Raw genomic sequence first — 16,253 nt, 5'->3', positions numbered from 1 at the left:
TTATGTTGGAATTTCTCAAAAACATGATTTTCTGAGTCTGAAATTAAGCAAATCTTTGACATGGTCTAACTCAGTCAATATTAAAGATATCAATGTAATATTTTCACAGAATGTTCTTTACATTATGGATGATTTTATGTAGAAAACAGTGAATCACAAAACAATAACTAGCTGGGTTTTCACAGAGAGGGTCACAGATGTTTGTTTTACGTTCTATTCAAGTCATTAAAGAATTCTGAATAACAGTTTCCACAAAAATATTACGCAGAACTGTTTTCAACATTGATAATAATAGCACCAAATCAGCACAAATTTCTGAAGTAATATCACAATATCACTGTTGTTTTTAATGCAGTTCTGATCAAATATGTGGTCTTGATGAGCATGAAGTGACTTTTTTCAAAAACATTAAAATAGCTTACCCACGTCAAAATTTTGAACAGTAGTGTTCATGTAGGTTTTCATCTCTAAAACACTTCTGTGTTTAGAGAGTATGAGAGTGTGATGGGTCAACAAGCCAGGAATGTGATCTTAATCGATCAGAATCAAGCATTCAACCAACCTGTGGTAAATGAATATATATATGCTTACCTCCACATAGATGGGCCTGTTCTCAGTGATGGTGAGGAAGGACTGAGTGCTTGGGTAGTGAAACGGATTGTTATACAGTTCCATGTTGAAGGTAACATTGTCTAGAGAGTCTACAACGAAATCATCAGATCCGATATTACGGTCAACTGGGGTTTCCTGGTTTTTACGGTATGTGCAGTTAAACTAAGGACAGAGAAAGAGAGTTGAAAAATATTAATACGCATGGAAAATATAAATTTTTTTTGTCAATTTGACTTATTTTTTAACACATAAATGCAGTAGGATAAAAAAAGACTCAAAAATAAAAAATGTTATATTAGTTTTTGGGTGAACTAATCTTGTAGTACCATTTATGAATACTACATGATATGTAAATATCATACCAAGACAGTCATACGATGTCCGTTTTCAGGTGAAATTCTTTCCGTCACATCTGGATCTCCTGGTATTACAACATCTCCTAACTCCAGATCTTCATATTCAAAGGGCCAGCCACTTCCATCCTTCTGTTCTGATTGGCTAATAACAATCTGTCAATCACAGACACACTTAGTTCATGACTTCTCAATAATAAGGCAACGTAAACCCAACAATTTCCTAACAATCATACAATTTCCTCTATAAAACTCTCCTTCGAAATGACATTGCTTCACTCTGTTGCTTAGCACTGATACAGTCAAAGATAATCGAAATGCATCCTTGCCAAAGGTCTGCCGAAACAGATGAGAAAGCTGGATTTAACACATGGGAATGTACAATTTCAGCAATGCGACTCCCAAGGCAAATGAACAAAAAAAAACCCATCTCAGTTCTTCTCATCAGAAAAAATACGGCAATCCGTTCACATTATAGTATGAGAATCACCTCCCTATGTGAGCTCAGAAGAGTTTGTGGGTTCAAAGGTGAAAGAGGCCTGTGAACATTGTCTAATGGAGGTGAAATTGATTCTCTCAAGACTTGCCAATTTGTCATAGGATTGTCATTGCAACAACAACCTCCTTTGATGCTTTCTGCATCTTTCTCTGTGAGCCAGTACTGTGCTCTGACCATACGGGTCACATCGTTTTAATTGCCCTTGAGGTTTAGAGTTCACAGTAAAGGAAAAATATTTGGGAGGCCGCCCATTTTTTTTTAATGGGTTCAAGGCTAAAAGAGTTGTTAGGAATTTCCGCTAGAAATTATCACAGAAGGTCAGTGTGGAAGTGAATCCTCCCTTTTGGGTGAAAACACACTTACAGGACCAGGAAACAGAGAAGACAGATGCAGGGTGTTGGAGGGGACATTGACGCTGAATACCCGCATGCATCAGACAAAGCAACGCAAACAAGGACTAGATTTCACAGTCTGATACTATTGATTGTATATTTGCTTTATTACTCACTGAATTGATATAGAGGACCACTGGGCTGGGGTGGGAGGGAATTTTGGTGGTTTGGCAGCCAGACAGGGACGTCTCCAGTATATAGTGGGTGTTGTTGGAGGTTGCTTTGCATTGGGAGTCCTGAAGAGTGATATTGGGTTTTCCAAACCCATTGGCCTGTGAGGACATTAGAAAAACATGAATTCACAGAAAAACACCTTTGACAACATATCAAACAATATCTTTTATCAGTTCTCAAGGCATTGCTGTGTAAATCTGAAATCCATTGCGTGTTTCAGTTTCTGACAGTGACAAACAAGACTTGCAAGCTGGCCTAACTCTGCTCAAAAGCATTTTGATTGCAGAATGAGGGTTTTCTCTTCCTCTGAAGTGGTCTATTACACCACTCTTTGGTTTCTGACATCACTGCATATGGCCCACACATTCTGGGAATATTCACCATTTCTGCACTTCTTTAACCTTTTTATGTTGTTCTTACCAGTGTTAGAGAAGCTACTTTGAAACTATAGTTTGTTTAAAGTAGTTTAATAACACTCAAGCTACAAGTTTAAATAAATAGTTAGCTACATTTCAAGCTACCCTACTAACAAAGCAACAAAAGAATAGAAATACATCCCCTTCAAAATTTGGGGTTCAGGGTTTTGTTTTGTTTATATGCTTGCTTTTTAAAGAAATTAATACTTTAATTTAGCAAGAATGCATTAAACTGATCAGACAGCAATGACCTTGGGATTGTTACAAAACAAAAATCTATAAGAGCTAATAAAAAAATTATTAAGTAGTAGTCCCACTACTTTTAAGGCCAGTTTTACTAACAGCTTGCGCCCGCGTCTTTAAACCGGTGTTACAATTGTTCTGTCAGGTTTTACTAAAGATGTGCAGTGACGAATTAGCGCTGAAAAGGCGTGGACACATTTATTTGTGCGCCTGACATAATGCCTTCATCTATTTGCTTGCACAGGTTGCTGAATCTTATGTCAGACACACTCTCTCCTATTTGTCCCCCATGGATCTTCAATTCTCGATGCTGCAACATGGCAATGTCTCTGATGGAGACCATGGTGTCAGGTGCAGAGTGAGATGTGCTGTGGTCACTAAATTCCTGCCTTGGAATGCTGGTATATACAGGATTATTTTGGTTTGGAACGTGTGTGTGAAGTGACTGTGGATGTAGGTAGTGTGGTAGGTTTAGTTCTAAGGCTAAAAGTTTTCTACCTAACTCCTCATAGTTTAAAAACATTCTCTGGTACTACTCATCCTCTGCTGTGTCTGTGTTATGAGTTGCAATAGATGGCTGAGTAACCTTTTCAGTCCTAATAGCACGTTGCTCTACAATTTCATCAATGCAATCATTTAAATTCATTAACACAGTCATCCCTTGGTCAGGTAGCCAAGATAATTCACAACTATGCATGTGAGTGAGAATATAATTAATGTAGCTCTCTTCGTCACCATTCTTTAATTTGCGCGTTGTTAGTAAATCACCCACAGAAATTTCCCCTCCCATCGGTGTTGTTTTGGAATTGTACTTTCGTGCTAATTTGCCATTTAGTAAAACTGGCCCTTAGTTAGTTACTCCGCAATACTCATTCTTCCATCTCAATATTTGTGCGTAGGTTACGTTTCCTGTTACCTGTAGAGTTTCCTTGTCAATGCTGACCACCATTTTGTTCTTCTCACACTTCACACTGAATCCTACATTCGAAGCCCCCTGCTGCTCCTCGGGACCTCCAGCCTGATGATCGCGCTCCTCAAGAGACGGGGTCAGATGTGGGAAAGACAGATCCTGGTCCATGGATGGCAGGAAGGGAAACGGGAACATATTCCGTGTAGGGGAATCCCGGGCGCTGGGCTTAGGAAGTGGGTTGGTATTGCGGAGAATGGACAACTCTGGTGGGAACATTCCCTCATCCATGATCCCTAGATCTGGAAGTGACAGCAGTTGAGATTGAAACGTCAATCTGATTGACAGCTTCTTGTTGTTAATGCAAAATGCAAGGAAATCACAAAAGGAAACACAGTAATTACCAACCAATAACTAACATTAGCTTGTGAAATGTATAGTTATTTTATATTTACATTTATTTATATTTAAGGTTTATTGACAAGCGCATTGTAACCATTTTAAGTTTCTATTGCTCATATCTTCAGTTACTGCTCTTACCTTGTTCTCTGAGGCGCAATTTGAAGTGGTTGGCAACAGGGGTGTTGGTGTAGGAAGTGACGGGTTTGAATCCATTTTCCTCTGCCCACTGGATGAGAGCCTGAGATCCTGCAGGCAGCTTCTGTTTCACCGTCTTTGACACCTGCATCAGCCTTTCTGTGTCTTCACTCAGGCTGACGGTATCTGACGTCTGAGAAGGACAGAGGGGAAGAACAAAATAACAAACATTCACTCATATGCAGACACACAAAGGAATACAGTCAGAAGTGTTCATTCTTTGAGTCCTGTTCCACTCCAAATTTGTTTTTCTGAGACACATTTCACAACTCTTAAACAATAAGCCAAAGTTGTTCTTGTTTTCATTAACATATTCTGATCTAATACCTTTTCTTATGGTCCAAAATTAACATTCGCTAAAGCCTCAAATGAAAGTAAATACATTTTGGCCAGAAAAGGAATTGCAACATAATGCATGTTTTAAATCAAATTGCAAGAATGGTGAGACTGACTCTTGGTGATGGAAGAAAAAAACACGTCAGTGCTCAAATGCCACACAATGCTGACATATTCAGTGTAACATTTACCATCAGAACTAATTCATAATTCCTTTTTTTATGTTGAATATCCCTCACATTAAGTCATCTTAAGCTGTATGTTCTGTTCATTCATTTGTTGATTTAATACTGAAAGGGAAAAACAGAAAATAATGTCTTTATAAATTTTTCAAAAACAGATTTGTTCAAACATTCAAAATCGTGTAAAAAATGTTTATGCTTAATTTACATAGCCTTCCTTATATGGTATTAGCCCATATACGGTCTCATTTGAAAGCTTAGAGTCTCTTCTTTACAAGGAATATTCGTCCCACACACGAATTTCCGCCTAACGATTGAGAAGAATTTTTCCTTAGAATGTGTATTTTGTATATTTTTCACAATACAGTCAAGTCATATATCACAAGAAAGCTCTCATTCTCAGGAATCTGACTATTTAATTGTGTGACAATCACAGATCGAATGATCTTCAATAGAATCGTGATGTAAAATTTCTTTGTTTCACGTTCTGAAGATCAGAGAGCAGCCACAGACAGCTGGAGCAGCACGGAGGGGCTGTCAAAAGGCATGCAGATGAGGCAGGTGATGCAGAGCTAAGGTGAGGCTCCAAACAGAAGAGCAATACAGAATGCACATAAATGAAATGATATAAAGCTGGATGATGTGGATTCTATTTTAGATTGTGATAGACTAGATATATTTTATCATTTATACAGTCGTGTGTCTCCTGAAAGAATAAAACTGATAATATATAACACAAAATGTGAAATTTGCTCATAAAAATTAAACAATTCAATCAATAATCAAAAAAAGTCCTTATGGCACATAGTAAAATAGAATTCTGGGTGTAATGTGTTTTATATAGCCTGTTTTTGCAAAGGAAACTCAAAATGACACTTGTAGATGCAAAATATGACAATTTCACTCGCTTCATTTATGATACAGTAACTCTTGTTTAGAAGCTGTTATTGGAAAAATTATTTTTTCTAGTACATTTTGGCATCTAGTGGCATCAAACAAAGTAAGTTGCAAAGAGCAGGACCAAATAGATCATGAAAAAAAAAAAAAGAATTAAATCAAAAAGCGCCTTTTTTTTTAGTGTTTATTGTAATATTTGAATCATATATAATGTTATTTATAAAGAATCACACTCCTATTGTGTAGTTCAAAGGGTTTCATTTACATTGAAACCATTTTTTTATTTTTTCCTTTCCTCCTTTGTATGTGTGTAGGGTAAATATTTGAATTTGAGTATGTCAAATTTAGGCGAAAATCCCCAAAAAGTTAGAAAATGGATAATATTCAAGCTGTTAATAATTCTGTTTCCAATATTAGATAAAAAAGAAAAAGAAAAGAATGAACGCAATGTACATGTATGCATTTAGTTTCAACAAAGTGAATCATGCTGCTATTGATCTATGACCAATTTACCAAGTTCAATTTGATTGTGGTTTGAGATGCGTCAAATTACATAGGAATTATATGTTAGCTTCTCTTTGTTCTCTGTTGGGTGTGAAGGGCAGATGCTCCTCATTCCCAGCCGTGTTTCCCACAAATGCCTCACCAGGCTGGACAATGAGCTTGAGCCAATCTGCCAACAGTACCAGGGCTTTGATTTTACAAGGCTGTGGATCGTACTGTATCACATGCATTACTCACATTCTCCTATGCTCTTAAACACTGTAACTGATTCACTTGGACACAGACATGTTCAATCAAATAAATTCATGGAGACAGATGCTTTTCACACCATCTTAGACATTCACATAAAAATTCTCTAATGAACTTTGTGACTGCCAATACCAGACTACCATAGCATAATGTAGGAACACTGTACCCTAATAGTTTAATTCTGTAATTATGTGGCTTGTTAATGAATGAGTCTTGGAGCATGTCTCAATTTATTTTCTCTTCAACTGCTGCCATTTAAAAATGTATACAGTCTTATATAAAAACTGCTGTTGTCTACTGTACTGTTTTAGTCTTTTTATATTCAATGAGAGATCAGTAAGTGAAAGAATCAAACAGTACTTGTATATAAAGTACTTTTCTCTACATTACTCTTTTCTAGTTCAGAAACACATCCATAAATTATCATATAAACACCTTAAAACTCTTAAAAGTAATGTGACTTGTCGTAATGAGACAGAGGATTTTTTCTCGTAAGCAGCACATAAAAATGCATAAATATTTAGCGTTAAATTACACAGTGTGCGCAATCGCTTTCCAAGAGTGCAGTGACAGTTTCAGTTGTGTGAGTCTTGTGCTGCGCTATCTGAAACCAGCAGCCAGACGCTCCCATAATTCATATTTTGAAGTGCCAGGACAACACTACAATAAAAACACTCCAAAAGCTCTGGCTGAAGAAAATCTCACTACACGCCGCCTCCTGTTATTACTCCATTTCATGACAGGCCTCCAGATCACACAGTTCACTGGATCAACTTGCTGTCTTTTGCTCAAACTTTTGACACAATTTGAAGAGAAAGAATTATATATAGTTTACTTACAAACCATTTTTTTTTTTAAATGATAAACACTACAACTAAAGTTTGGGATCACTAAGATTTTTTGGACAGTAAAGACAATATTACAATGTTTTTTTTAGACTTCCTCAAGCAACAAAACCATATTCTACTGTATACAGCTTTGCTATCACAGTAATTAAATCATATTGTTAAATATATTTAAATATAATTTTTTATTATTATTATTATTATTGTAATAATATTTCACACTGCTTTTGGCTATATTTTGAACAGATAAATGTAGCTTTGGTAAAAATAAAGATATTCTATCAAAAACAAAGAAAAGTCTGGATATAACAGTAGTATTTATCTGATCCTTTTCTTAATTTTTTCAACATTACAGCTGGACTTTTTAAGCAATGTGTAATTTTATCAATCATCATAAAAAATATTTGCATAAAATACAATCTTTAACCAATATATTTGTATTAGTTTCCAATAAAAATATCAAAACTTCCTTTAAATATTATAAATTGGTATGTAAAGCAACACTGGCAAAAAATAGTCATGAGGGATTTGGTGTCTTTGCATTTACATTACATATCTTGCATGTAGCCAATAATTGAGAAATCATACCACAATGTGCAGTTTGCCGATGACTCTTTGGGCTTTGATTACCCAATTCACTGACTTCTCACATTTCAGAAGCAACACAACGTCACGATGGAGTGGGGCGTCACCATCCAGCGGCCTTAAATCCACAATCACATCCACCTGGAATGCACTACTCAGAGAGAGAGAGAGAGAGAGAATGGAAGGAAGGCCATAAGAATCTTGGAAAAATTAAACTTCAGTTTTAACATGTTTTCTGTGTCTCGCCAATTGATTAAAAATCTGGACCACTTCCTAGAAAACAAAGCTGGACACATGTGAAACAGACCACATAACGCAATGCTGTGATCCATCATGATGCTTGCATATCTTTAGATCTGTTTTTTATTTTTGAGTCACTATTATGCAATAGTGAGTGATACTGGCAGGGGCGGAGACAGTTTTCCAAAATCAACAATACCCTAGTTCCTGCCTATTTCCAAATAAATTTGACAGAACCGGAGGAAACAACAATGACAACCAAAAATGACAAATACAAAGCGACATGAACGCACATTTACTCACGAAAGCAAACACACCCACCCATGAGCACCCACATGCACACCATGCTATACTAAACACAGAAACGCATTTATGGTGTGTCTTTCAACAGCAGATTAAATAATATTTTCTACCATTCAAAAGTTAGGCGTTAGTAAGATTTTTGTTCACGTTTTTGAAAGATGTCTTTTATGCTCATCAGGGCTGCATTTACCTGATCAAAAATGCAATAAAAACAGTAATATTGTGAAATATTATTATAATTTTTTACTGGTTTCTAAAATTGTGTTTATTTCTGTGATGGGAAAGCTGTTTTCAGGATGCTTTGATGAATATAAAGTTAAAAAAAAAACATTTAATTGAAATAAAATGGATTTTTTTTTTTACCATTGTAAAAGTATTTACTTTTCCATCACTCAATTTAATGCATCTTTGCTGAATAAAAATATTCATTTCTATCAGACAATAATAATGACCCCAATATTTTAATTGGTGGTGTACATTAATTGCATTTCTCTGTATTTATTGTGAACAAAATGCATATTCTTTCCTCTGTTTTATTGTGCAAGCACTAAAAATCTAAGAAAATAATATGAAAGTGCTAAAGACAGCGATTTTTCTTGCGTTTCAAATTGTTGTTGTAATTACAATTTCTGAGAATAACCTGAACATTATAATCACTTTACTCTGCAGGAGCTGTATTACAGAAACTTCTTTTATTCCTGACAAAAGATTTAAGAAAAAAAAATTTGGGGGATATTTTTGAAACAGGAGAACAAAAAGGAATGTAGTTCAACAGTCTTCTCCTCACCTGCTGGAGTTTGGTGCCTGGAGCTCAATGATGTGAACCTCCTGGTCATGATCAGGACCTGAGAGAACACACCCTGTGGATGGCTGGGGCTGGATGTAGCTTGCCAGGTAGTTTAGAGACAGGAACTTGTTATCGATCTTACAGGTCTCTGAGAACACTGGGTCTGAAACAAATATGAGATACGTTTAGGCTAAGGGCTAGAAATTTTGAGAATACAGACATGTTTGACACATTCACCACATTACTAACAGTTAGTTACAGTCCTATAATCTTATATTTAGTATAATAGCACTGGAATATTTCACTGTTTGTATCACTTGGCTTGTCTGTATTTTCTGTGTGCCAGACCACAGCACAAGAGCAGGAATGGAAGCGGAGTGAAGTTTGTGGGTTTTTTCATAGTGGTCAAACTATTTTCAATGGCCACTGGTAAATGCCCATATCTTAAAAGTAGGTTGGCCAAATGCCGATATCATGTCAAAATATATACAATACTGTTCAAAAGTTTGAGGGGCGGTAGGTTATTTTTAATGCTAAAACTATACTGTAAAATATTATTACAATTTAAACAGTTTTCTAACATTTAGTAAAATGTAAACAGCTTTCTATTTTATTATTAATTTATTATTAAAACATATTTAATATAATATTATATTTAATTTGAAAATATTTTCCTCAATTGTAAACAGTTGTGCTATTTATTATTCAAGAAAGAAGGATTCCAAAAATTCCAAAAGAACAGCATTTATTTTAAACAGAAATTACATTTCTTTTCAAATAAAAAGAATCTTTCAAAAAAATTACGAAGACCTTACTGTCACTTTTAATCAGTTTAATGCATCCTTTCTGAATAAAAGTATTATTTTCTTTCAAACAGACAAATACAAAAAATAAAAATAATTAATTAATTAAAATTTGACTGATTCAAAACTTTGATCCAAAAATTAATTGTACATAAACATGCTAAAATATTTAATAATAATAAAATATTTTCAACATTTAAATAAAGCAACGATGACGATATTCTTGAAAATGGCCCAATATTGGCAGAATAATCCCTTATAAATGCTTATTAAATCAATGAAAACCCAGTACTCTGCCTGACTTGTCCTGTTGCAGAAAAGGTTTAACTATTTCCTGAAAAAATAAATAAATGAAATCCTCTTCGCTTTTGAACAGTTTTCTTTGCTCCTCCACAAAAGAGATAATGGCTCTTCTCTTTGCCCCAGAGAAACAGAAGACAGATGCTTCCTTATTTGGCCATTACGCTTTTGGACAAAGCGCAAGGGTGATGAGTGTGAACTCATCATGAAAAGGCTGGCATCTCATACTGTCGGCTCTTCCTGGCTCTTTGAGGTACTGGGGAAAGAGGGTTGCCTGTTCTCTGCAGCAAACAGATCGGAAGCATGTCCGCTCTCATGCCGAGCTACAAAGGGTAGAGATAGAGTAGAAGGCCAGAACTCTCCTGTTGAGGTAAACACAGCCTTTTGAGTCGCTGCCAAACCACAAACTCAAAATGACACAGGGCCAAATGTTTTAAGGGCCTGACCGAAACAGGCTCAGAGACTGGAAAGTGTCCTTTGAACGATGCAGTCATTACTTTCTTCTAGTACTTGAATCTTATGCTCTTTTGCGGACTGAAAAATGAGCTCCAGCAGTTTAACGGGGCAACCTGACAGCAGAGAGATGCTGAAGTCAGATGTGCTGCTGGTTTGGTCTTAGAACTCAGCAGGGGAAACACGGTGGAGCCCTGGGTGAAACACACAGCCGGATCTGTCCTTTTTTTCTTTCTTCAAGTCCTGCGGCTCCCTGCGCTAATGGCGCGTATTTTGCAAGTATCTGTTTCTACTTTCTCTCTTTCATGCCCTCAACAAGTAAACAACAAAATCTATTTAATAGTGGCAGCCATGTCTGACTCAAACATCATATCAATGTCCAAAAGTGGGTTTCAAGTTAAATTCCCCCAAACAGTTTCCTTTGAGAATAAGCCAATTTCCCCCCTGCGGCTCATGTCATTGGGCAGATGGCTAAGATACTTTGCCATCTTGCAGGGCTTCCTGGTACTGCTATAAATTTGGACTTTCTGTTTTGGGCTCTGTTTTCTTTTGTGCTTGTTCTGCACCTTCCCTGCCAAACTTTCCCTTTGCACATTCCCCTTTTCCTCTCGGTCTGCTATTCTTCCTCATCCTTCTCTTTTTAAAAGGACTGTTGTTAAAGGCTTCAGGTTTGGCAAAGGGCCCGTTTTCGCCTGAAACTCTTCCCGTATGTTTACTTGGCCTTTCCATCAATTCTCCATCACTTGGTTGCTTACGAGTCTGACAGAAAAGAAGGGAGTGACACGCAAGCAAATCAACTGATTACAAATGAGAGGCAAAGAGAAAATCTGCCATTTAAAAAGCCCACAGATTTTGCAATGTTGCTTTTAAATGAAACTGAACGTTGCCCAGTGGAAATCAGAATGACTTTGGTGGCTTCTTTGGGATTTGTGTTATTACCCATGGGTTCGGTTACAAAACACAGTCAATAGGCACCATTGAGAGTGAATTAACATGTGCTGTGCCATGATTGAAGTTTAAAGGCAGCTAAAAACACAAATTATTTTCTTAATCAGTATATGATTTGAAGTAATCAGTTTGATTTTCAAATAAAAACATTCTTAAAGCAAAATAAATGTACTAAATACTTTAGAAATGTTATTGTTTACCAAGTGGAAAACTGCCTTTGGTGCAATAAACATCTATTGAAGAGCAAATAAATATTACATATATATAAACATCTTATTTTATATTATATATAAAATTCTAATAGAATAAAATAATATATACATATCCTTAATGTTCTAAACAAATTAACTGAAGTTTATTTTTACATCTTGAATTACATTTATTTTTCTTAATTTAAAAAAATAAACAAATATAAGAAATTTGGTGGGATAAGAAAAAAATCGTCACTGTAAAGTCTTACTATATTTAGCTTCAAGTTTTAGCTTCAAAGACCAATACTGATTTGAAACTTTGTCATGGACTCAAAAGAATATTAATAATAATTATTAAAAAAAAGTTGAGCAACAGCTACCTAAAAAGGGAATTATAAAATGTTGTGTGTGCTCAGATTTACATACCCTCTCCAACCTTGATGTAGACGTCATGGGCCATCTTGAGCTCGCTGAAAGAGGTAACTGCACGATAGCGTTGATTGGCCCAAGAAAGCAGGTGCTCATTGCCATGAGGAAGATTTTCCACCTTCACCTCACACGACTCAGAGAAATTTCCTGCCTCAAAGTGCACTTCAGATCCCTCTGCAACCTAAGAAATCAACAAAATAAAGCCGTTAACACATTTACAGCAGCGTTGTTAAATTATTGGTTCTGATTGGTTGATTGATCAATTTTCAATAACTAAACAGCTATGTAGTAGTTCCAGGTTTAATAACCGCTAGTTCCATATCACTTTGACACAGTAGCTTCTGAATTAGTAATGGAAATTTTTAACAATAGTAATACACCAGCCTGTCTGAAATCCTGTGCAGAGCAGCTGGCACCCATCTTCACACAGATCTTCAACAGATCACTGGAGCTGTGTGAAGTCCCCTCATGCTTCAAACGCTCAACCATCATCCCCGTCCCAAAGAAACCCAAAATTATTGAACTTAATGACTACAGACCTGTGGCGCTAACATCTGTAGCCATGAAATCATTTGAAATACTGGTTTTGGCTTATCTGAAGGACATCACTGAACCCTTACTGGACCCCCTGCAGTTTGCCTACAGAGCAAACAGGCCTGTGGATGATGCAGTCAATATGGAACTGCACTTCATCCTGAAGCATCTGGACAGACCAGGGACTTATGTTAGGATCCTGTTTGTGGACTTCAGCTCCGCTTTTAAAACCATCATCACGGAAACCCTTCAGAATAAACTAACCCAGCTCTCCGTCCCCACCTCTGTCTATTAGTGGATCAACAGCTTCCTGACAGACAGACTGCAGTTAGTAAAGCTTGGTAAATTCACATCCAGCACTCGTACCATCAGCACTGGAGCTCCTCAGGGCTGCGTACTCTCCCCACTGCTCTTCTCCCTCTACACCAACGACTGCACATCTAAAGACCCCTCTGTCAAGCTCCTGAAGTTTGCAGACGACACCACACTGATTGGCCTCATCCAGGACGGTGACGAGTCTGCTTACAGACAGGAGGTTAAGGAGCTGGCTGTCTGGTGCAGTCTCAACAACCTGGAGCTTAACACGCTCAAAACTGTGGAGATGATCATGGACTTCAGGAGAAACCCCCCTGCTCTCCCCCCACTAACCATCATGAACAGCACCGTGACTGCAGTGGAGTCATTCAGATTCCTGGGCACCACCATCTCTCAGGACCTGAAGTGGGATATTCACATAGACTCCATTGTCAGAAAGGCCCAGCAGAGGTTGTACTTTCTTCGCCAGCTGAGGAAGTTCAACCTGCCACAGGAGCTGCTGAAACAGTTCTACTCCGCCATCATTGAATCCATCCTCTGCACCTCAATAACTGTCTGGTTCAGCTCAGCTACCAAATCTGACCTCAGAAGACTACGGAGGGTAGTCCGTACTGCTGAGCGAATCATTGGTACAACCCTCCCCACTCTCCAAGAACTGTACTTATCCAGAGTGAGCAAAAGGGCTGGCAAAATCACTCTGGAACCCTCACATCCAGCACACTCCCTCTTTGAACTGTTACCGTCTGGTCGACGCTACAGAGCTCTGAGCACCAGAACGACCAGACACAGGAACAGTTTCTTCCCTCAGGCAATCCATCTCATGAACACTCAACAATAAACGTGGAACACACAACTATAATACATTATCCATTCACCACACATACTTATTTTATTTGCTCATTTCTAATTTGCACATACTTGACCTGTACATACATAGTTGTCTATATTATATATTGTGTTTTTGCTGCTTTGTACATGGCCTATTTGGATATTTGTATATTATTCTTTTATTATCTGTGTCCTGTCCTGTTGCTGTCTCTCTGTTGCACTGTGGAGCTTCTGTCACTACAACAAATTCCTTGTATGTGTAAACATACTTGGCCAATAAAGCTCATTCTGATTCTGATTCTGACAAAGAGAAATTGTCAGGTTTTTGCTGCCTGAGCCACCCCAACGTACAATACAACCCCCTTTTGTTAACTTGTGGAGTGTTTTTTCCCCTTGACAGTTCAAGACACAAAGATCTCTCTGTTGATGAAGACAGGCCCATAAAACTCAAAGCTGTATTGATATGCACATCCCATTTTACAGCGAGAAGGTCTGAAGTAATAAAATTTCAGGGCAAAACTACAGATTACGAGAGGAAAGGAAAAAGAGTATCATAACAGGCCTTTCCAAAATGAAACCTTCCACGCGATCTTTGCCAAAACACATCTTTAACACTCTGCCCTGATGGGTTTTTGAAACCTTCTTTGAAAGTGTGCTCCATATTTTCACACATGGTCCTCTTACACAATAAGGTGTCTGCTTTCCACTGTTTATATAACACACTGCTGTGCATCAGAGGAGATGGGCAGGAGGTTCTTTGGATAGACGGCACGTGGTTGAGATTAGCCGTATAGACAACATATGTACACACTTTCACACCATCAAAGTCCAACTTTAAGAGGATCAAATACTTCATGCCAAGCAGTATGCAGCATTTAGACTCTGCATATGTGCACAGAATACTACATTTGCCAAAATATGCAGTATATAGATAACGCTGCACAAAACACTATCGCACAATTCATTTCCATTTTATTTTTATATCTTGAATAACATTTATTTTTCATTATTTCTTTTTTTTTAAATAATTACAAGAATTTGGTGGGATAAGAACAAATTTCAAGATATAGTTACTGTATTTTAGCCTAAAGTATTTGCATTTAAGCACTTAAAAAAAAAGAGACCAAAATACTGATTTGAAACTTTGTCATGGACTCAAAAGAATATTAATAATAATTATATAAAAAACAATTTAAGCAACAGGTACCTAAGGTACCTTTCGTTTCCATTTTCCTTTTTTTATATATATATATATATATATATATATATATATATATATATATATATATATATATATATATATATATATATATATATATATATATATATATATATATATATATAAATAAACACATAAATTCAATCCTATTAATTTGTTAAAGTATACTGGTATTACATATCAAATATGAGCTTAATGTTTAGCAGACAGTGATTGTTTACATGCAGACCTTTTGTCCATGTGAATAAATTCAATCTGACAACAGATTGCAAACATACTGTTTATATGTACAGATGTGCATCACGTGAGAGCAGCATTTATACTGGAAAATGCAACCAGCTGACTAAAGAAGTTAGTTATGAAAAAGCAATAGTAACTTTTCAAAAATTTGAACTCTCAAAATTATTTTTTCCATCAATAACTAGGCATGGAAAAAAGTATATAGCAAAGATTGGTGGGGGAGAGAGATGTCCTGCTGTAATTTACAGTTTGAGAATTATAGGATAAGGAGTTCAATATAGGAATTAATTTTTGTGCTATGTGACTTTAATAAAGAAAACACAGCCCCTGCAGAAAATGCTATAATGTTAAATGTTGATATGTATAAAAAGACTGCACTTTGTATGTATGCAAGGTGAAAACAGTTAAATTTAAAGGTTTACATTTTTATTTTAATTTAATTATTCTTCAGAATAACTAATCATTTAAAATATGCACCTTCCAAATATGCATATATGCATTACATAAAATTTGTTGTTGTATTTTTGCTATGATTTTTATTATAAAAAGATCGTTATTCTACATGTAAACATAGTTAGAGAGCAAGCAAGAGCAGTGTTAGTGTAGCAGTGGACAGGAAGAATAACAGAGTATGTACACTTCACAGCTGTCACAGCAGCTCACGACTGAGGAGTCCTGTCAGCATAAGCACTGCTGTGTACTGCCAGCTAGCCTTTCATCAGAATACTCCAACTATGTGTTACGTGCTTGATTTCCTTCAAATGCTATGTTTAAAGAATGAGATGCAAATTATAGCAATTACAAAGAGTTTAATGTGAGCAAAAGATCAAAGTAGGCAAAAAGGTAAGAGCTAGGTAAGAAAAGGTGTGTGT

General features: G+C 36.5%; 1 protein-coding gene across 1 annotated transcript in view; it reads right to left on the bottom strand.

Moving 5' to 3' along the window:
- LOC306878698 (transforming growth factor beta receptor type 3-like) overlaps positions 1–16,253 on the bottom strand; it is a 137,128-nt gene that overhangs the window by 21,611 nt on the left and 99,264 nt on the right. The window contains exons 5-12 of the mRNA XM_079431190.1: positions 12,243–12,426; positions 9,122–9,284; positions 7,795–7,942; positions 4,137–4,326; positions 3,606–3,898; positions 1,973–2,128; positions 975–1,121; positions 592–774 (exon numbers count right to left, since the gene is read on the bottom strand). Coding sequence (XP_079287316.1) covers positions 592–774; positions 975–1,121; positions 1,973–2,128; positions 3,606–3,898; positions 4,137–4,326; positions 7,795–7,942; positions 9,122–9,284; positions 12,243–12,426 — 1,464 coding nt within the window. The remainder of the gene's footprint in view (positions 1–591; positions 775–974; positions 1,122–1,972; positions 2,129–3,605; positions 3,899–4,136; positions 4,327–7,794; positions 7,943–9,121; positions 9,285–12,242; positions 12,427–16,253) is intronic.

The sequence above is a fragment of the Barbus barbus genome (genome assembly GCF_936440315.1).
Source record: "Barbus barbus genome assembly, chromosome: 13".
Taxonomy (NCBI): domain Eukaryota; kingdom Metazoa; phylum Chordata; class Actinopteri; order Cypriniformes; family Cyprinidae; genus Barbus; species Barbus barbus.
Note: the sequence above shows the minus strand (reverse complement) of the source record. Positions and strands in the feature narration are given on the sequence as shown.